The sequence below is a fragment of the Anomaloglossus baeobatrachus genome, chromosome 1, assembly GCF_048569485.1.
Source record: "Anomaloglossus baeobatrachus isolate aAnoBae1 chromosome 1, aAnoBae1.hap1, whole genome shotgun sequence".
NCBI lineage: Eukaryota > Metazoa > Chordata > Amphibia > Anura > Aromobatidae > Anomaloglossus > Anomaloglossus baeobatrachus.
The window spans coordinates 481337071-481359151 of record NC_134353.1 but is presented as its reverse complement, the minus strand read 5'-3'; the positions used below and the strand labels follow the sequence as shown (position 1 = coordinate 481359151).

The following is a 22081-nucleotide window of genomic DNA, read 5'->3' as shown; positions in this document are numbered from 1 at the left end:
AACCCAGAAATCATTCCCTTTCACTCACTCACGGATCCGGGCCACCGAGCAGTAGCAGCAGCAGCGCCGGACCCGAGCGTGGTGAGCGCAGCGCCCCGCCGCCCGCGACACAAGCATGCAAAGATTTTGACTGACACCAGCTGCAAATAGCTGGGGTGGGGATTGATAGTGATTTCCGCCCCCTGTCTCTGCGTCCTCCCACATTTATGCTAATTCCATTATAGAAGTGTTTTACTAATGGTTGTGGCTAAATCATGGTGGCTAATAGCACCTGTGGTGATGTCATACCCATGTGACCAAAAGGGGCAGGGCCTTGGCCAACATAGCTGATACAAGGAAGCAACATTATTTTTCTGTTGGCTGGGGCACCGCCCCTTCTGGTCACATGGGTATGACAGCATAGGTCCTTTTAGCCACCATGATTTACAGACACAACCTTCTATAATGGAATTAGCATAAATAATAGATAGTGGAAAAATGGACAGGCCAGGGGGCAGGAATAACTATGAATACCCACCCCAGCTATTAGCTGCTCGGCAGCTGCTGTCACTCAACATGCTGTTAATTTTGCAATCTTTACTTACTTGTTTCAAAACCTATACATCCTAGCTGACCACTAAAGGTATGTATAGACTCAGCCTGATAATGGCAGTATAGCACTGGCTTTAGGTCATGTAGGAAAATCCTGGTGACTGGTGCGCTTTAAGCCACAATTATTAGCAGGTAAGGTTGTCTAAAGTATGGACATACAAATTTTGTATGTGAAAACAATTCACAATGTCATGGTATTTTGGCTAGTGATAGGTATGAAAAGGTTTATTTAAACTTAATTACCAGATTAAATGTACACTTTAAAGGGGTTATCCGGCTTATTTTGACTTTTTTTTTATTATTTCCCTATTGGGCTACATTGGGGCAGGTAAGTATAGTGACCACTTACCTGCCCTGCTGTCAGCCCCTCTCACCAGGCTCAGAGTGGTCATGTGACCGCTCCTGCCGCGATTTTGCTGCTTTCGGTCATTTCATGTCAACATGGGCAGGGCCATGTTGACATGTAAATCTGGAACAGCATGTTGCCGCCCTGCTGGGCGGGTACAGTGAGTGAGTTCCCGCCCCCTTCCCTGCACCCTCCCACACATTTCCCCGCACCGCGTACTCTGCCCCCAATCTCCCCCTGCACTGCTGTGGGGTCCGTCACCTGGGGGAGGGGCCTGCCTGCGGCTGCCGTGGTGTCGGCGCCAGCACCGGGCCCCTGCTCAGGATCGCACATTCAAATATACCGCCATCACAGATGCCGATATATTTGAAAGCGCTGATGAGAGGGAGTGCAGCGCTGCTTCTCATCACTGTCCCGCTGTCTGTGCTCTCTTCAGCACAGCGGTAACGTCACTACTGTGCTGATATGTCCAGAGCACAGACAGAGCGCGAACGTGCAGGAGCAGCGGGGACTGAGGACGGGTGAGTATGTACTCCCTACATGTGTTCCCTATGGGGGTAGGGGGGGGGTCAATGCAGAGCGCTGTGTGTGCGTGCGGTGCAGAGCCATGTGTGTGTGTGTGTGTGCGGTGCAGAGCCATGTGTGTGTGTGTGTGCGGTGCAGAGCCATATATGTGTGTGATGTGCAGAGCCATATGTGTGTGTGCAGTGCAGAGCCATATGTGTGTGCAGTGCAGAGCCATATGTGTGTGTGCGGTGCAGAGCCATGTGTGTGTGTGCGGTGCAGAGCCATATGTGTGTGTGGTGCAGAGCCCGATGTGTGTGTGTGTGTGTGTGGTGCAGAGCCCGATGTGTGTGTGCGGTGCAGAGCCCGATGTGTGTGTGTGGTGCAGAGCCCGATGTGTGTGTGCGGTGCAGAGCCATATGTGTGTGTGCGGTGCAGAGCCATATGTGTGTGTGGGGTGCAGAGCCATATGTGTGTGTGCGGTGCAGAGCCATATGTGTGTGTGCGGTGCAGAGCCATGTGTGAGTGTGCGGTGCAGAGTCCGATGTGTGTGTGGTGCAGAGCCATGTGTGTGTGTGCGGTGCAGAGTCCGATGTGTGTGTGGTGCAGAGCCATATATGTGTGTGATGTGCAGAGCCATATGTGTGTGTGTGGTGCAGAGTCCGATGTGTGTGTGCGGTGCAGAGCCATGTGTGTGTGTGCGGTGCAGAGCCATATGTGTGTGTGCGGTGCAGAGCCATCTGTATGTGTGCGGTGCAGAGTCCGATGTGTGTGTGCGGTGCAGAGTCCGATGTGTGTATGCGGTGCAGAGCCATATGTGTGTGTGCGGTGCAGAGCCCGATGTGTGTGTGGTGCAGAGCCATGTGTGTGTGCGGTGCAGAGCCCGATGTGGGGCTGTTATTTGCAATGCTGTAGTGATAACAGGTCAGTGCTGGGCAGAATACTGACATGGAATGTGTGTGCAGGGGGCGGGGCTGGCAGGGGGAGGGGCTGGACACTAAGGCTGTGCCAGCTGTGACTGGGAGGTTTGGCACAGGAAGTGGTCATGTTTGCTAGAGCTGAATGTAAACAAAGAGCTGCAGAGAATAAAGTCATAATTCAAGAGGAACAAAAGTTAGAAAACAAAAAATAACAATGTAGGGGTGTTTTATATGACAATAAAGCTCAGATTAGCTTAACAAAAAAATTTTAAGTTTATGTCGGACAACTCCTTTAACATGTTTTGTTTCCTATTTGCACAAAGCTGACTAGGCTAACTCTGAACTGCAGCTGTGCTTTGATGCTTAGTATCCCTGGCTAGGGTCAGAGGCAGCTTCCCAGCTGCAGCACAGGAATTCACATGGTGTTGCAGCCTTGGATTGTACTTACTTGTTTGTAGTACGTTTCATATAACGGGTTGCCGCTGGACAGCTGAAACAAGAGAAAGAAAAAAAAAACACTTCATCAATATCCAAAGAGGAATTTCATCAAAAGCAATGCACAGGTCAATACAAGTGAAAGAAATCTATATAGAGAATATGTCATATAGATGGGGACCCTCTGTTCTGAAAGCCGAAACAGCCAGCCAGGTAACAGTATTGCAGCGTAAAATAAATAAATAAAGTAAATAGAAGCACTAGTAATAAAATCAGTTTATGTAAAAAATAAATGAAAAAAAGATCATTTGGAATTTTCATACAAAATAATACGACTGAAAAGTTGGCGATATTTCACACATAGTTTAGGAAGATCTCTTATATTCAATTGCCTCATGACATCGCTCTAAAGTTCCTTCCGAGAGTGCTTTAGTAAATATCCAATAAACCCCATGTGACCTGTTAGGCTACGTTCATATATCCAGTAATCATCCATAAGGACAGATCCTGCAGCAATCTGTTGGCAAAAAAGTTGTGCAGAGAGAACGTTTATGTCAGTTTTTAAAATACCTGATTTCAGCTGAATGTGTTTTTTTAACATTTAAGTCTATGGAAAATGCATCCATTAATTAGCCATTGGTTTTTCTTTCAGCGATGCTGTCCCTGGCGATGCTCTGGCTTCCAGGTCCGAGGTGCAGGGAATATTCAATGAGCATAATTAGCGGAGGTCAGAAGCAGGAGGCAGCAGAGCTGGAGACAGCAGCGCTGGATACAGGTGAATATAGAAAATCTTTTGCATGTGGCTAGTATTTGATTAAACACAGACGTTTGAAACCGGCCTTAAAGTGCGGGGCCGTCCCCGCACCCCACCAACCCTTTAACGCTGACAGTAGCAGCATATGGGGGGGATGCGGTGACCAGAGTGCGATGACCTATGAGAATACTATGACCTCCGGTGAACTGACTGACGTCACTGCTGCCAACCGAGTCCCGCTTTCAGGGTTTCCCGAAGCCTGGAGAGATCTGACAAATTTTCGGTCTTTCTAGGCTCGGATGTAGCAGAGCTGAATCGTGGGATCTCATGTGGATTACGTTGGACCTGCAGGGAAGTTTTTGGGCTTAATAAAGAGGGTCTTTCTTTGTATTTTATTTCAAACTAGCTGTACTACCCGGCTTTGCCCGGGTTAATAACTGTTGTTAACAAAATAGAATGTATTAACAAAAATGTATTCTGCACACAAAAACCACAAAACAAATAGATATAAATGTAATTATTAAAAGGCAAAAACTAAGCTAATAGAAGCATTTCACAACATATTTCAACACCACAGATATTCCACACAGATTTAACTAAATTGGCCAAGTAATGTGCTCGGTCTGTCTCTTTCCCCGTCTGCCTGTCTCTGTCTGTCTCTATCTGTTTCTTTCCCCATCTGTCTCTTTCCCAGTCTGTCTCCCCGTCTCTTTGTCTGTGTCTTTTAATGTCTGTCTCTTTCCCTGTGTGCCTGTCTGTGTCTGTCTCTTTCCTTGTCTGTCTCTATTTCTCTGTCTCTTTCCCCATCTGTCTCTATCAAGGTCTGTGCCTTTCCCCATCTATCTTTGTCTGTCTCTCTGGCTGTCTACTCCTTTCCTGTCTGCCTGTCTCTGTACCCTGTCTGCATGTCGGTCAGTCTCTCTCCAGGTCTGTCTCGGTCTGTCTCTCTCCCCGCCTGTCTCTCTTTATCCGTCTCCCCACCGACATCTTATTATCTCACATATAAGCTTCTTATACTATGAATGTCTTTTGTTCCTATAGCAACCAATCACAGCTCCTACTAATAAGCTGTAGTTCCAGGTTCCATTTACTTTAATGGAGGCATGTTTTTTGGAGGGTAACTGTAAAGCATGGGGTTAAATTTTCCTGTCAAAACATAGTCTACGACGTTCCCTGGGTCACATGAGGTGTCTGTGCAAAATTTCATGATTGTAAATGCGACGGTGCGGATACACTTTTCATTTCACTTTTCCCCATTATGTAGATAGGGGCAAAAATTGGTAAATTGGAACGCGCGGGGTTAAAATTTCACCTCACAACATAGACTATGACGCTCTCGGGGTCCAGACGTGTGAGTGTGTAAAATTTTGTGGCTGTAGCTGCGACGGTGAAGATGCCAATCCGGAACATACACACACACACACACACACACACACACACACACACATTCAGCTTTATATTTCAAATAAAGGATTTTTGGGGTGTTTGTGTTTATTTCTTTTCACTTTCAGATTAGTGATGGGGGTGTCTCATAGACGTCTGCCATTACCAATCTAGGGCTTAATGTCAGCTGTGAGCTGAGATTAACCCCTTATTACGCCGAGTACCACCGCACCACGGCAATCGTGAAGAGTTGGGTCTGTGATTGGAAGCGTCAGACAGGCTGTCACACAGGCTGGGGGCGCTGTCTGACTAAAACCAATCACAGAAACCGGTGGGCGGGGGAAGAAATGAATATGTATGAGCCTAATAAGCAGCCCCGAAAGAAGAATGAGAGGCCACGGGAGAAGTGTGACAGCCGCGCCGGTGATTGGTGTGTATGAAGAACTTGCTTCTACCCCTTTGCGCCGGATTCTGGTCCCCATAGATTATATGGGGACCAACATCCGGTCAGATACCAGGGATCAATCACCCACCAATCCAGAGTCGACAGGGGATTGATCTGCGAATCCTCCCATCACAAGTGAGAAACGAAGGGAAAAAACGCAAAGAGATAGAACATGCTGCATTTATTTTTTTGTCCGAAGTTTGTGACAAATAAACTGCAGACAAAAAAACTGCAATGGGCGCACAGCAAATCAGAATTCTCATACACTTTGCTGGGAAGTCTAAAGTCAGAACTTGCTGACAGAAAAACTGCACCGAAAACGCGACAAAAAAACGCAGCGTGCGCATATTGCCTTAGGCTGCTGCAGCCAAAAAATGTTTATTGAAAGGGAATGTCAGCTTTTGATGTGACGGCTGCTCAAGTGTTTAATGGAGTGAGCCAGAAGTCAGAACTTAATACAAGTTTATGTGAACCTCATTCTTGCTCTCATAGACTTTTTACTGAGAGCTTGTGATGTAACTGCTGGCCAGTCAGACGTTACAGGCAACAAGATGGAACCGCGGGTCAGGAAAGAGACAAAAACACTGGAGGAGGAGTATAAAATCAGGGACAATGGACTCAGATTTAAACCCCTACTCCTGCAGTGACAGAAAAAGAAAAAAAAGCTGGAGTCTCTACTTCCATGGCTCTATTCCCCACTCAGTGCCACCAGCCGCTGCTTTCCTGACACCCCACTTTCATAAGTAAAGGTAAGCATGACGTTATCTTTCAGACCTTAAAATGATGATATAAACAGTGTAGAGGGGGTGCATCATTTTGACAGATTCTCTTCAAGTTTAAAGGGACTATTGTCAGCACAGACTATTCTGTAAGTGATGAATGAATCATACTAGAAAAACAATGCTTATATTCATACTGGGGGCTGACATACTGATATTCTATAGGCAGAGAAATTATTTTGTCATGTATTTCCACCTGTTGTAGTTATCTCATGAAAAAAGAAAATTGTTTTGGCATAGTAGTTCAATATACTGCATGGTGGGGCTAAATACAGAGGCTGATATTGGTTTTGCTGTGGGAATCTGTCACCAGGTATTTGTTAGCTCATCTGAGAGCAGCATAATATAGGAAAAGAGACCATGATTCCAATGCTGTATCACTTAGTTTACTGGGTGCAGCAGTTGTGACAAGAGTTTTTAGATAGTAGCAGAGCTCAAAAAGTTAACCTTGCCCACACCACAGCTTTGTTTGTACACTGTCTATAGACAGTGAGCTGCTTTTCACAAGAGGTGTTGTGGTTGGTTTTGGAGGAGCATGACCTGTAGTCTTGACAGTGATAATCTCCTGGTGATAAAACAATCACTGTAGGGAACCAACAGCACACAGAACAATAAATGACACATCTCTGAATTCAGGGGCTTAGGCTGCTTTCACACATCCGTTTTTTGCAGTGCGGCTCAATCCGGATCAAAAACCTATGCAACGGATGCGGCGAAAAAAACGGATCCGTTGCATAAGTTTTTCCATGCGGCCCGTCCATTTTTTGACGGATGCGGCTTGATACTGAGCATGTGCAGTGCAAAAATCCGCATCTGGCGGCCGGATGCGGTTTTTGCCGCAGGACGCCGCATCCGGCGTCCATAAGCTTGCATTGTAAATCGGATTGTAAATCGCATGTAAATTGCGGATCTGGCGCAATGCATTTTTTTTGACGCACAAAAAAACGTGCCAGGCAACGTTTCATCTGGCCGCCGCATGGACTAAATATGCCACATCCGGCAAAAAACTGACACAACGCAAGGCCATGCGGCACAATATGGCGCTAATGCAAGACTATGCGGGAAAAAACACAACCGGCGGCAAAAAAAAAAACGGTTGCGTTTTTTCTGCAAAGCGCCGTATTGTGCCACTCAGCAAAAACCGGATGTGTGAAAGCAGCCTTAAGTGGCAAGTAACTGGTGTGTGCAATATGAAATCACACCAGAAACCAGGTGAAAAAAAGAAAAAAAAAAAAGGAAAAGATGACAATTTTTGCATTATGTGTCTGTATGGACTTGAGAACTATAATTGTTGAAAAATATCAATAATCTCAGGGCTACAAGTCCATCTCCAGAGATCTTGATGTTCCTTTGTTCACGGTGTGCAATATGATCAAGAACTTTACAATCCATGGCACTGTAGCTAAATCTCCCTGGACATGGTCAGCAGAGACAAATTGATGAAAGGTTGCAGTGTAGGATAGTCTGGATGGTGGATAAACAGCCCCAATCAAGTTTCAAGGAAATTTAAGAAGTCTTGCAGGCTCAGGATGCGTCAGTGTCAGCGCAAACTATCGTCGACATTTGATTGAAATGAAATGCTATAGCAGGAGACCAAGAGGCATAAAAAAAGTTAGACTGCAGGTTTCCAAAATGTACGTAAGCCAAAATCCTTATGCAAAACAGTCTTGTGGACTGATGAGACCAAGGTAGAGTTTTTTTGGTAAAGCACGTCATTCTACTTACTGAAAACGGAATGAGGTCTACAAAGAAAAGAACACAGTACCTACAGTCAAATATGGTGAAAGTTCGATGTTTTGGGGTTGCTTTGCTGCCTCTGGCACTGGGAGCCTTGCCTGTGCACAAGGCATCATGAAATCTGAACATTACCAAAGGATATTGGATCACAATGAAGTGCCCAGTGTCAGAAAGCTGGGATTTCGACCTAGGTCATGGGACTTCTAGTAGGGCAATGACCACAAACATACTTCAAGAAGCATCCACTAATGGATGGAAACAAAGTGCTGCATTGGTCTGGAGTGGCCGCAATGAGTCCGGACCTAAATCCCATTGAACCTGTGGAGGGATTTTAAAATTGCTGTTGGAAGAAGACACCCTTCAGATTTGAGAGACCTGGAGCAGCTTGCAAAAGAAGAATGGTCTAATATTCCAGATGAGAGGTGTAAGATTGTTGATGGTTAAAGGGAGCGATCGATTGCAGCTATTTATTCCAAAGGGTGTGACATGAAATATTAAGCTGAGGGTGCCAACAATTTTGTCTTGCCCATTTTTGGATTTTTATGTGAAATTATGTCCAATTTGCCTTTTCTCCTATTGTTTTTTTGTGTTGTTCCAATACACACAAAGGAAATAAACATGTGTAAAACATAACGTGTAACTGCAATAATTTTCAGAGAGAAATAATTCATTTTCTGAAACATTTCAAGGGTACCGACACTTTTGGTTATGCCGGTATATAAGAGCTTATAGGCTGCAGCTCTTAAAAGGGTGGTTCACCTATAGTTTTTATTTTCTAGATCGATATTTTGTTGAGAAACAATGTTTTTCTCAAATATCTTATGTTGGCAATAGTGCCTGCGAGCGGTGCTATTGCAGACTGCTGTTCCCCATGCCTGACCCCCGGGCTCCGTGATCTCGGGGATCCGGTGACGTTACGGCAAGTTCCTGATCACGTCACATCACCGCGTCGGTCCCAGTCTTCCGGAGTCACTGGACTGTGGGAGGTGTTCACCACTTGTCACAGCCTAGTGCAGTGATGGCGAACCTGTGGCACTCCAGCTGTTGCAAAACTACAATTCCCATCATGTCTTCACAGCCAAAGCTTTTGCTTTGAATGGCCAGGCATGATGGGAATTGTAGTTTTGCAACAGCTGGAGTGCCACAGGTTCGCCATCACTGGCCTAGTGTGTCTCCTGCTTGTGTGCTCTGCTGTGAGGGAGAAGGGAGCAGATGGGCTGACATGTTGGGATGTGCTGAGCAGTGAAACACCGCCCACAGCCCATCTCTCATGAATAGTGGTGAGCGGACTGCTAATAATCCGGGTCCGCCGGATCCGTCGCGGGTTGTCAAAGAAGTCCGGACCCTATCCGGAATCCGGACCCATGTATGTCAATGGGGAGCGGATCCGGGACGAGAGAGAGAGTGAGAGTGAGTGAGTGAGTGAGAGAGAAAAAAAAAAAAGCCGAATCCGGATCATGCAGCCGGATTCCCGGGTCCAAGTCGGACCCGGATCGGACGCTGAAACCGCGCGGATCTGGACTTTTACAGTTCGGGTCCGCTCAACACTACTCACGAACACTGCGGGCAGCCACGGTGATGTCAGGTTAACAGGAACTTGACATGACATCTTCGGATTCCTGAGGTCACGGAGCCTGGGGGTCAGGTGATGGGGAACAGTGGTCTGCAATAGCACCTCTCACAGACACTATTGCCAACATAAGGTATTTGAGAGAAACATTGTTTCTCAATATAATATCAATCTAAAAAATGGGTGAACCACCCGTTTAACTGTTTCATTACAGCGAATATCTACTCTTAGGCTCTGTGCGCACTGGGAAATGAAATTTCCTTGCGTAAATTCCGCATGCTCTCAAAGATTACCGCACCCGCGGTAAAAAAACGCGGGAAACCGCACCCGAAAACCGCATGCGGTTTGCCGCGGTTTTACCGCGGTATTGTTCGCGGTATTGCCGCGTGCGGGTTGGGATGTGCTTTATTGCATTCAATGCAATAAAGCACATTGAAGAAAAAAAAAGAAAAAAAAAAGTCATTTAATCCTGAGTTAGTAGATAGACAGAAGAATAGATAGAGGGATAGATAGATAGACAGACAGAGGGATAGATAGAGGACAGATCGCTGCATTTCCCACGGTCGGCAGTGAGTTCACATTACCGGCCGTGGGAAATGACCGGTAATTACCTCTGCTGTCTGCTGCTTTCATTCAGCCTGTGTGTTAGTCGCGGCTGGATGGAAGCAGCGCTGGACGTCGGACCTGGATTACGCCGGAGCTTTGTTTGGGGGGGGTTAATAAAATAGTGAACGAGGCTTGTTGGTTTTATTTAAAATAAAGGATTTTTCGGTGTCTGTGTTTTTTTCACTTTACTTACGGGTTGATCATGTCAGCTGTCACATAGACGCTGCCATGATCAAGCCTGGGGTTAATGGCGGTGGTCCCCCACCACCATTAACCCCTTGTATTACCTTGCCACCACTGCTACACGGTGGCAAGAAGAGCCGAGGACACGCCGGTAGTGCCGCATAATGCATGCGACAGTGCCGGGGCAGCTGCGGCTGATATTCTCGGCTGCCGGAGGGGGAGTGAGGCGGGGGACATTACCCCTGCCCCTCTCCCTCCCCAGCCTGAGAATACCGGACCGCCGCTGTGTGCTTACCTCGGCTGGACGGTGAATATGCAGCGGAGCCCACGTGCTTTGTTTTCTATATTTCCGTTTTCTTTCTATGTGTGTTCTATGTGTCTGTGTCTATGTGATCTGTGTCTGTTATGTGTTCTATGTCTGTGATGTGTGGGTGTTTACTCTGCACGGCTTCCTCTTCCTGTAATGACATCACTTCCCTGCAAAACCGCAGACAGGCGATGTACATTACCGGAGGTAAACCACGAAATACCGCAGGGAATAACGCAGGAAAACGCAGTGAACCGCACAGAATTTGCTGCCTGCGTTATTCCCTGCGGGATTTCATGATTAACATTGAGTCAATGGAGTGAAATCCCGCAGCGATGTGCGGAAAAGAATTGACATGCACTTGTTTTTGCTGCGGGATTCCCGCAGCAAAACATGCAGGTGTCAAATTCCGCATAGTGCGCACAGGATTTTTTTTCTCCATAGGATTTGCTGGTGATTCACTGCAGAGATGTTATGAACATTTTCTGCAGCGAAACATGCAGCAAATCCGCGAAAAATCCGCGGCAAAATCCGGTAAGTGCGCACAGGGCCTAATGAAAACACATCTTTTTAGGGTGGCCTATCACACTCTCTAATCGAATTCCATTCACAATTCACATAGCCCCTGCACGACTTCTCACAACATAACTCTCCATTCAACTCCATCGCACCCAAAAGCATCTCAATGATTGGCTGACTGGTCCAGGAAGCCTTTATCTATCCCCCATTTCTCTGAGATGGCTGGATTGTCACTGTAAATGAGCACTTGTACCTTGTCCCCCTACCCCACCTCATTGTAGATGTAAGCTCTCACGAGCAGGGTTGTCTTTTTTTGCTCTAGTTGTTGTATTCTCTATAATGGTTACTTGTTTGCATATGAACCTCCTGAATTGTAAAACGCTGCGGAATATGTTGGCGCTATAGAAAGATTTTATAATAATAATAATAATACTGCAGCTGGGGGGTCAGGGGTTCGGTGACACCAAATAACCCATTTAACACTTCTATTTTTGAAAGCTTTCTTATTATACAGCATTTTTTTTCATCTGAATAAACCGCTTGCACATATTGTGTGTTCTACTACTTTATTGGAATAATATGTCTATGAACTGAAGGAACCGTCCCAGAAAAATGTGCATCTTCTGCCCATTATTTCTTTGTTCTGTTTCTTCAATTATTGCACATATCCTTAGATTGTGAGCCCCAATGGGGACAGTGTTGCCAATGTATGTAAAGCGCTGTGGAAAGAATAGCGCTATATAAATGAATAAAATTATTATTATAACCTACACTCTGACTCTCCATATCACACAAAGTCTTCTGTGGGAGACAGAAGTGGTTCTTTATGCATTTCTATGCAACTCATATCAAGGCTCTCAAGAAAGCATAAACTCACTACCGGTCAGCATATAAGAAAGGCTATGTGCACGCACTGTGGAATTGTTTCTCCAGCAAAAAACGCACCTACCTGCAGAAAAAACGCACCAAAAACGCATGCGGTTTTACCGCGTTTTTGCCTGCTGTTTTGTCCCTGCTGGTTTTTAACATTGTCAATGGCAAAACACAGGGGTAAAACCCAGAAAAGAAGTGACATGCTGGTGCTAATTCTTTTTGCTGCAGAAATTTTGCAGCAAAACCTGTAAGGAAAAAAAACGCAGCGTGCGCACAGTATTTTGGATTTCTCATAGACTTTGTTGGGGAAGGACTGCATGACACTTATGAACAAAAACCGCACCAATTCTGCGGCAAATCACGCAGTGTGTGCACAGGGCCTAAGACTGAGCGCTATGTGATCAAACCAAAAAAATGGTCAGAAAATACTATGTACCTGACGTACAACAGCAACGGGCAGAAGATCATTTTTTTTCGGGGAGTGCTCTTTCAATATCATATGAGTCTTGGTCCTGAAACAGGTTCCACAGCTCAAACTGTTTCTACATGACACAGATGTTGACGTGGAGAATTTCGCAAACTTATCGCTGTCATCCTTTTTCATCACAAGGGCAAGGCCATGATACTTAGGTGTGGTAAACAGTATAGAAAAGTTACACAGAAAACAAACAGCATTATAAAATTGATATCGGCTAACTACATAATATGGAATTTTTTAAGGAGTCTATCACCCTGAAAATGCAAATTAAAGTAAATAAACCGGTTAAAAAGGGGACTTAGCCCTTAAAAAAATCATACCAGCAGTATACATTTTAGTATCTTACCGTGTTTCCCCGAAAGTAAGACAGTGTCTTACATTCTTTTTACCCCCAAAAGTCCCACTACGTCTTACTTTCGGGGTATGTCTTATATTGGAAAAAAATCCCACAGCAATCGCAGCAAGTCTCCATGCAATGTACCGTATGGGGACTTGCCGCGATTGCTGCACATGAGGGCACTGAGACTGCGTGTTTTTGTGTGTTGTCCATGGTCCTGATGGACCACGGACAGCATTACTGCAACATTTCTCGGTGGCCGAGCGTTCCGCTGAGCGCCCGACCGCCGGCATGTGACAGCTCTCAGCTGAGCGCTCAGCCGTCGGCATGTCAGGGCGCTCAGCTGGGCGCTCGGCCGGTACTGTAAAGAAGAACTGGGTGCTCGGCCGTCGGCATGTCAGGGCGCTCAGCTGAGCGCTCGGCCGCCGGCATGTCAGGACGCTCAGCTGGGCGCTCGGCCGCCAGCATGTCACGGCGCTCAGCTGCGCTCGGCCAGTGCTGAGGAGGAGCAGGTCAGGGCTGAGGAGGGGCGGGCCGGCGCTGAGGATGGGAGGGGCGTGACGGTGCTGAGGAGGGCAGGCCAGCGCTGAGGAGGGGAGGGCCAGCGCTGAGGAGAGGAGGGTCGGTGCTGAGGAGGGGAGGGCCGGCGCTGAGGAGGGGCGGGGCGGCGCTGAGGAGGGGCAGGGCTGAGGAGGGGGCAGGGCGGCGCTGAGGAGGGGCAGGGCGGCGCTGAGGAGGGGCAGGGCGGCGCTGAGGAGGGGTGGGGCGTGGCAGTGCTGAGGAGGGCGGGCCGACGCTGAGGAGGGGAGGGCCAGCGCTGAGGAGGGGAGGGCCAGCGCTGAGGAGGGGAGGGCCAGCGCTGAGGAGGGGAGGGCCAGCGCTGAGGAGGGGAGGGCCAGCGCTGAGGAGGGGAGGGCCAGCGCTGAGGAGGGGAGGGCCAGCGCTGAGGAGGGGAGGGCCAGCGCTGAGGAGGGGAGGGCCAGCGCTGAGGAGGGGAGGGCCAGCGCTGAGAAGGGGCGGGGCGGCGCTGATGAGGGGCGGGGCGGCGCTGATGAGGGGCGGGGCGGCGCTGATGAGGGGCGGGGCGGCGCTGATGAGGGGGGGAGGGATTTATGTCCCACTCTCCTCTGTTGCCGGCTATTGCCATTCTCGCCCTGCACTCACAGTACACCGGTGTACTGCGAGTGCAGTGCGATTTTTCTCTCGCCCCATAGACTTGAATGGGTGCGAGAGAAACAAGGATCGCATTGCACTCGCAGCATCCTGCAACTGTTTTCTCGGTCTGAATAGGGCTGAGAAAATAATTTGCTCATGGGTGCTGGCACACAGGCTGATATTGGTCTGAGTGGAATGTGATTTTTATCGCATCCCACTCACTCCGATTTTCATGCCGTGTGTCTTAGGCCTTACCTGAACAATTCGCATTCTAAGGCTGTGTGCCCATGCTGCATATTTTTCTGCATTTTTTTCTATACTTTTTTTTGCAGATTTTAATCAATACTGCATGAAAAAATGCATTCCATCAAAGTCTATGAGAATCCAGAAGTGCTGTGCCCACGTAGCAGATTTTTTTCCTTGCAGATTTTGGTGCAGAAAAAAACATGTCAATTGTTTCTGCGTTTTTTCCCAACGTTTTCCCTATTTCAATGCATAAAAAGCATGAAAAAAATTTGACAAACACAAAACTTTTTTTTACGCAGCGTTTTTTCTGCCAAGAGATGCAGTTTTATGTGCAGAAAAAATCTGCAATGTGGGCACATACCCTAAGCAGTACTCGCTTCCTGAACTCACTTTGTGATGCACCTGACACTGACGGTGCTCAACAGCACTCACACTGCTATCAGTGCAGACACGCTCTCATCCTTAGCCTGTCTGCCGCACTACACTGATACTGGGCTTTTGGATGAGTGCTGTATGTGTGTGCCTACACTAAAGGCCCATTTACACACAGAGACATCGCTAGAGATGTCGCTGCCGATCGCACCCGCCCCCGTCGTTTGTGCGTCAAGGGCAAATTGCTGCCCGTGGCGCACAATATCGTTAGTCCCCGTCACACGTACTTACCTGCCTAGCGACATCGCTGTGGCCAACGAACTGCCTCTTTTCTAAGGGGGCGGTTGTGCGGCGTCACAGCGCACGTCACACGGCAAGCGGCCAATAGAAGCGGAGAGCAGTCGAAGGAAAGACACGCCCACCTCGTTGCCGGAGGACGCAGGTGCGGGGTTGATAGTCGTTCCTGGGGTGTCACACGTAGCGATGTGTGCTGCCTCAGGAACGACGAACAACCTGCGACCAGAACGAGCAACGATATTATGAAAATGAACGACAAGGCAATAATCAGCGATTAGTTGAGTAATTTTGATCATTAGCGGTCGTTCGTACGTTTCACACGCAACTACATCGCTAACGAGGCCGGATGTGAGTCACGAATTCTGTGACCACCAACAACATCTCGCTAGCAATGTTGTTGCGTGTAAATGGGCCTTAACTCTGGGTACCTATGAGAGTTGTTTCATCAGCCACTAAAATGCATAGTGCTAGCGTGATTTTTTTATATTTGTTTATAGGGATTCAATCCCCCATTTAACTGATTTAAGTAGTACAATTTGTGTTTTGGGAGGACAGCCTTCCTTTCATAAAAGGAGAGATTTAATCTTTTAAGAAGAAATCGCAATTTCAAGAATTTAGTTTTAAATTAAATTAAACTCGTCAGGAAAAAAAACAACCTGCAGATCTCTGTTTTTTGTATGTACGGTATATAAGTTGTGTGGATGGTCCTACAAGTAACTGACAGCTCTCTGCAGGCAGAGTCATATGGGGAAGACCATCAATCACTGAATACGACCACTAACTGGACAAATCATACAATCACCAAGGTTTTCAATGTAACAAATGTAAGTTTTCCTGAATATTTTCTCATAATAATATCAATCTGCTCAGCTCCTCCTGCTCTATAAGATCCTGTCTGCAGATCAAATACCATTTTCCGCATGACATGATCCTTTAATGCTTAAAGAGAACCTGTCAGGTGCAATACGCATAGAACCACGAGCAGTTCTGCGTACATATTGCTAATCCCTGCCTAACCGTCCCGGTATACACTAGCATAGATAAAGAGAGCTTTAGAAAAAGGATTACTAAAGATCTTATATCATATGCTAATGAGGCCAGTGACTAGTCCCATGGGTGTTACTTCCTCTGACTAGCCGCCCTCTTAGCATGTTAGTACGCCCACAGGGGTGTACTAACATGCTTTTCAATGCATCACCAGCGGTGATGCGTGTACCTGTGTCAGCATGAAAGCTGAGCTGAATGCCCAGACTTCTGTTTATGTGCTCTAGACCTGTCTGAAGCTGGGACCTGTACACCGGGCTTCATACTGCGAATGACCGGAAGTGCGGGACATTCAGAAGAGTGGTCACAGCAAACACAGGTATGCACTACACCGCTGGTGATGCTGCATTGATTAGCATGTTAGTACACCCCTGTAGGCGTGCTAACATGCTAAGAGGGCGGATTAGTCCGGGGATATAATACCCTTGGGACTAGTCCCCTCGCTCATTAGTATACGGTAAAAGATCTTTAGAAATACTTTTTCTAAACATCTCTTTATCTATGCTAGTGTATACAGGGACGGTTAGGCAGGGATTAGCAATATACACCCAGAACTGCATATGGCTCTATGCATATTGGAATTGACAGGTTCCCTTTAAAACAAAGGGTGCAGGACTTCGCTATATAATATTACATATAAATCATAGAAGTATAACACAATTCCTACATACATATTTAATGGATAGGCATCACTTCTCATTAATATATAATAGACTGTTGCAAAAACTGGCCAGGAGATCGACATAATGAGGTGGTATTAGGCAGCTGACATCAATGTACAGGAAGGAAAAGCTTGCCTTTCCCTATAGCCATTCCTCACCTCTAACCCTAGTCTGACCAAATCACTCCAGGGAATTCGCCAGTGCAAGCAAACCCAATAAAAGAAAAATACGAACAGCGCTAATGAGCCTCATTCTGGGGTAACGTTACAGGGAAGGATAGTGGCAGAACATTACCAGGCTTATAGATGTCCTCCATTAGGCAGCTAATCATCAAGAATCAATTGATTTTTTTTTAAAAACAGTCAGTCAGAGTAAAGTACATTACATTTATATTGAATGGCTGTCTCAGTGGACAATGGAAATCTATTATTGTTACTAAATGGAAATATACGTGTAGAGTAATATCTGGAGCAAACTATGCACTTTCACAATCACCAATACTTTATAGCTCTACAAAATAGGACACAAAATATGATGTAAGAGGAAGTGAAACTATCTGTACAGTAAAGGAGCATTGCTCACTGCTGCGGAACTGCTCCCAGTGATGAAACATCACCGAAGACAGGCATTAGGCAAAGGTCCCAAATATTTGCCACTCAAATGGACAAATCAATGAGAATGATAGAGTCGAAAGGATTATTCCTCTGCTAGCATCACATTTGTCCATAGTCTGCATCTCTAATTACAGTGCAAAGTTCCTGCAGACATGCAATCAAGAACCAAAGCTGTATTGTTTATAGGGAAGAGCCCTTTAAATGGGAATAATAATAAAAATAATAAAAATAAAAAAGGTGCCGAGTGGTATATAAACAACAAAAGAGACAATACTCAACTCTTCCAGCGGAGACAATCTGACAATCCTCCGTGTCTCTCCTTACTATTGTTCAGCATGTGAACGCTACAGCCAATCGTTAGAGAGAAGCTCTGTGGAATAACAGGGTGCAATAGGGTCTTATCTGATATACAGTATATTGAATTAATTATATCAATGGTGTGCTTAGCTTTGTTAGTTTTGTTACACACAACATTCAGTGTTCTTAAACATGCATGGCTGCAGCAGGTACACGTGTGTACACCAAGATATAGAGCAGACCAGTAAGGAGGGAGAAGTGCTCAATCCGCGGTGCCGTAACAAGGTTTGACCAGGAAGGTGCAGGACTAGAGTTGAGCGGATCGGGCATAATCCGGGTCGGGTTACCGCCGAAGTCCGGATCCGGAATCCGCCGCAATGTAAATGAATGGGGGGGGCCCGGATCGAGAGAGAGAGATATCGAGAGAGAGATCGAGAGAGAGATCGAGAGAGAGATCGAGAGAGAGATCGAGAGAGAGATCGAGAGAGAGATCGAGAGAGAGATCGAGAGAGAGATCGAGAGAGAGATCGAGAGAGAGATCGAGAGAGAAAAAAAAAAAGATCCGGATCGTGCACCCCGAATCCCGGGTACTGGTTGGACTCGGGTCGGGCTCTCAAACCGTGCGGATCCGGATTTTTCGGATCCGGGTCCGCTCAACACAATGCAGGACACATCAGAGGGTGCAATGTGGTTTGCATTTAACGCATTTTGAAGCTGCATCTCTTCTTCATAAGGAAAGACACCCACAATACAGTAATGCAGGGACATCCAGCTAATAAAGGTTTAACATTTGAATTTGAGCGCGACGTGCCAGAGTTCAAGAAGGATTGTGTTGCAGAAAAAAATAAATAAATAAAAAAAAAAATATATATATATATATATATTATATTTTTAATATATATTTTATATATATATAAATATATATATATATATATATATATATTTCTTCATATCTTTCGCTAAAAATAGTGTGATGGTTCACAGATTAATAAAAGATGACAGAATTGAGAAAGTAAAAAAAAAAAAGTAAATAAAGAGAAAATAAAACAATATTTAAAAAAAAATTGAATCTGAACTGGTGATTTATGTGAGAGTCGATATAGTGAGCTAGATGAAATGAGCTGCAAGCGGAGATGTGCGTAGCATGCCGTAAATTTCAAGTAAGAATGTGTTGAACATTTCGTTTATTTACTAACACTTTGATACAATGTAAAGTAGTGAGTTTCTTCTATAAGGCTAAGCACACAGAATGAGAAAAACGGAGCGAGTGGAATGCCATCAAAAAAAAAAAAAAAATCACATTCCGCCTGGACCCATGTTACTCTCTGAGCCCGCTCCCATGAGCGATTTTTTCTCAGCCCTGACTGGACCGAGAAAACAATGGCAGCATGCTGCGGGTGGAATCCGATTCATGTTCACTCACACAAGAGTTTATGGGTGCGAGAGAAACATCGCACTGCACTTACATTACAACAATGTAATGCGAGTGCAGTGCGAGAATCAAGAATCGTATCAGCTGATAATGGAGGAGATGGGGAGATTAATCCCTCCCTCTCCAGCGCCAGCCCCCTCCTCCGTGGCTGTGCTGTAATCGCAGGGTCACATCACAGTGGCATGACAGTCGCATGACACTCAGCTTACACTGTAGCATAGCGGGAGCCGTGTGTCATACGATTCACTCGCATTAATGCCCATGTAGCCGCAGCATACGGCCTAAGCCACACAGCGAGAAAAACGGTGCGAGTGGAGTGCGATAAAACATCGCATTCCACTCGGACCAATATTAGCCTGTGTGTCAGCACACATGAGCGATTATTTTCTCAGCCCTAATCGGACTGAGAAAACAATCGCAGCATACTGCTATTGTTATGCGAGACTCCTTCTCTCACACCCATTCAAGTGAATGGGGCGAGAGAAAAATCGCACTGCACTCGTGGTACACCGGTGTACCGCGCGTGCAGAGCGAGAATCACAATAGCCGGCTACAGAGGAGAGAGGGAGATAAATCCCTCCCTCCCCTCCTCTGTGCCGGCCCGCCCCTCCGCAGCGCTGGTCCACCACTCCTCAGTGCCGGCCCGCCCCCCGCAGCTGAGGTCCGCTCGCAAAGTCGGACCTCAGTGGCAGGAACACTAGCATGACACTCGGCTCTGCTGAACTGCCAGCAAGAGCCGAGTGTCATGCGAGGATCGCACTAGTGCCCCATGTGGCTTCGGCCTAACCGAGTAAAATTTGGTGTGCCCTCTAATAACTCCTCACCCAGCCATTAACCCCTTCACCCCAGGCTGATTTTCCTCTTTTCATTTTCGTTTTTCGCTCCCCTTCTTGCGAGAGCTATAACTTTTTTATGTTTGTCAATTTTGTCATAGGAAAGCTTACTTTTTGCAGGATGAGTTGTACTTTTGAAATAAATCATTAGTTTTACCATATAGTGTACTGTAAAACGGGGAAAAAACCCAAGTGCGGTGAAAATAAATTGCAAAAAAAAGTGCAATTGCACGATAGTATTTGGGGTCTTTTATTCACAGTGTTCACTACATGGTAAAACTGATGTGTCCAGATGATGCCTCACCTCGGTCCGAGTTTGTAGACACCAAACATGTACACTTTTACTTTTATCTAAGAAGTTAAGAAATATTCAGAAGTTTGTCGAAAAAAAAAAAATTGGGCTTTTGTCATTTTCCGAGACCTCTAGCTTTTTCATTTTTCAGGATCTCGGGCTCAATGACGGCTTATTTTTGCATCTTGAACTGGAGTTTTTAATTATATCATTTCTGTGCAGATGCTACGTTTTGATCGCCTGTTATTAAATTTTTGCAGTGACCAAAGAACATAATTTTGGAGTTTGGCATTTTTTTCTCACCACGCCGTGTACCAATCAGATTAATTGATTTTATATTTGGATAGATCGGGCATTTCTGAAAGTAGGGATACCAAATATGTGTATTTTTAATTTTTTTTTTACTTTTATTTTCAATGGAGCTTATCAGGGGTGAGTTGAATTTTTCTTTTTTTTATTTTTTCATACCTTTAAAACCCCTTTTTTACATTTTTTATTTATTTTGCTTGTCCCCCTAGGGGACTTGATCACTACAGTGTACAATCGCTTGTTCATTTCTGCTGATCAGAGCAGCATCACTCTGATCAGTGAAAATGCTGCTTTCCTGTGAGCGCTGGCGCTCTGTTGGCTCTCACAGGAAGGTTGCTATGGTGGCGTCAGGGGTCAACAGCTGACCCCGCGCTACCATGGCAACACATTGGCTCCCCGTGATCACCTCATGGGAATGCCAATGACCGCGGGGAACAGCGCGATCTATGCAGCGGCCATTTAAATTGCGCTGTCAGTACTTGAAAGCGCAATCTAAGGGATTAACAGGCACGGGTGGATCTCTGATCCACCCGCGCCTGTTAGCTACACATTTCTGCTGATCAGATCAGCAGAAATGTGCGGGCATTACCACGGGCTCACCGCCAGAACCTGTGGTAACCGCAGGGAAATGACCAATGATGTTTCAGTACGTCATTGGTCGTGAAGAGATTTATGTCTCAACACCCTTAAGCTGAGCTGCAGCACAGTGGCCAAGAGCATACAGCGGTTTAACAAGACAGGTTCCACTCAGAACAGGCCTTGCCATTGTCGCCCAAAGAGATTGAGAACACTTGTTCTGCATCATATCCAGAGGTTATGATGAATGCTGCTGGCATTGCTGCAGAGGTTAAAGGGGGTGGAAGGGTGTCTGCCTGTCAGTGCTCAGACCATACGCCACACACTGTATGAAATTGGTCTGCATGGCTGTTATTCCAAAAGGAAGCCTCTTCTAAAGATGATGCAAGAGAAAGCTGTGATATGATGAGACCAAGATAAACATATTTGGTTCAGATGGTGTCAAGCGTGTGTAGTGGCAACCAGGTGAGGAGTACAAAGACAAGTGTGTCTTGCTACATTCAAGCATGGTGTTGGTTGTGTGTGTAAATGTTTGTGGCTGCATGAGTGCTGCCAGCTATGGGTAGCTACAATTGTTTGCATGAACCACGAATGAAAACATATACTGTGACATACTGACGCAGAGCATGATTCCCTCCCTTCCGAAACTGGGACGCAGGGCAGTATTCCAACATGATTAACGACCCCAAACACATCTCTAAGATGACATTCTCTTGCTAAAGAAACTGAGGGTAAAGGTGCTGGACCTAAATCCTGTTGAGCATCTGTGGGGCCTCCTCAAATGTAAGGTGGAGGAGTGTAAGGACCCTAACATTCACCAGCTCTGTGGAAGAGGAGTCCAGTGGCTCCTGTGAAACTCTAGCACCCAAGAGAGTTAGGCTATGTGCCCACGGGAGAGTAAAGGGTGCCTTACACGCTGCGACATTGCTAGCGATCTCGTTAGCGATGTGACATGCCAGATCGCATATGCGATCTGCCGAGATCGCACAGAGGTCGTTTTTAGGCTATGTGCGCACTTACCGGATTTTGCAGCGGATTTTTCGCGGATTTGCTGCATGTTTCGCTGCAGAAAATGTTCATAACATCTCTGCAGTGAATCACCAGCAAATCCTATGGAGAAAAAAAATCCTGTGCGCACTGGGCGGAATTTGACAGCTGCATGTTTTGCTGCGGGAATCCCGCAGC

At 46.2% G+C, this 22081-nt stretch overlaps 1 protein-coding gene across 2 annotated transcripts in view; it reads right to left on the bottom strand.

Annotated features, from left to right (window-relative positions):
• EPS15L1 (epidermal growth factor receptor pathway substrate 15 like 1) overlaps positions 1–22081 on the bottom strand; it is a 297220-nt gene that overhangs the window by 263937 nt on the left and 11202 nt on the right. For both annotated transcript variants that reach the window (XM_075315065.1, XM_075315074.1), the window contains exon 2: positions 2810–2851. In XM_075315065.1, coding sequence (XP_075171180.1) covers positions 2810–2851 — 42 coding nt within the window. The remainder of the gene's footprint in view (positions 1–2809; positions 2852–22081) is intronic.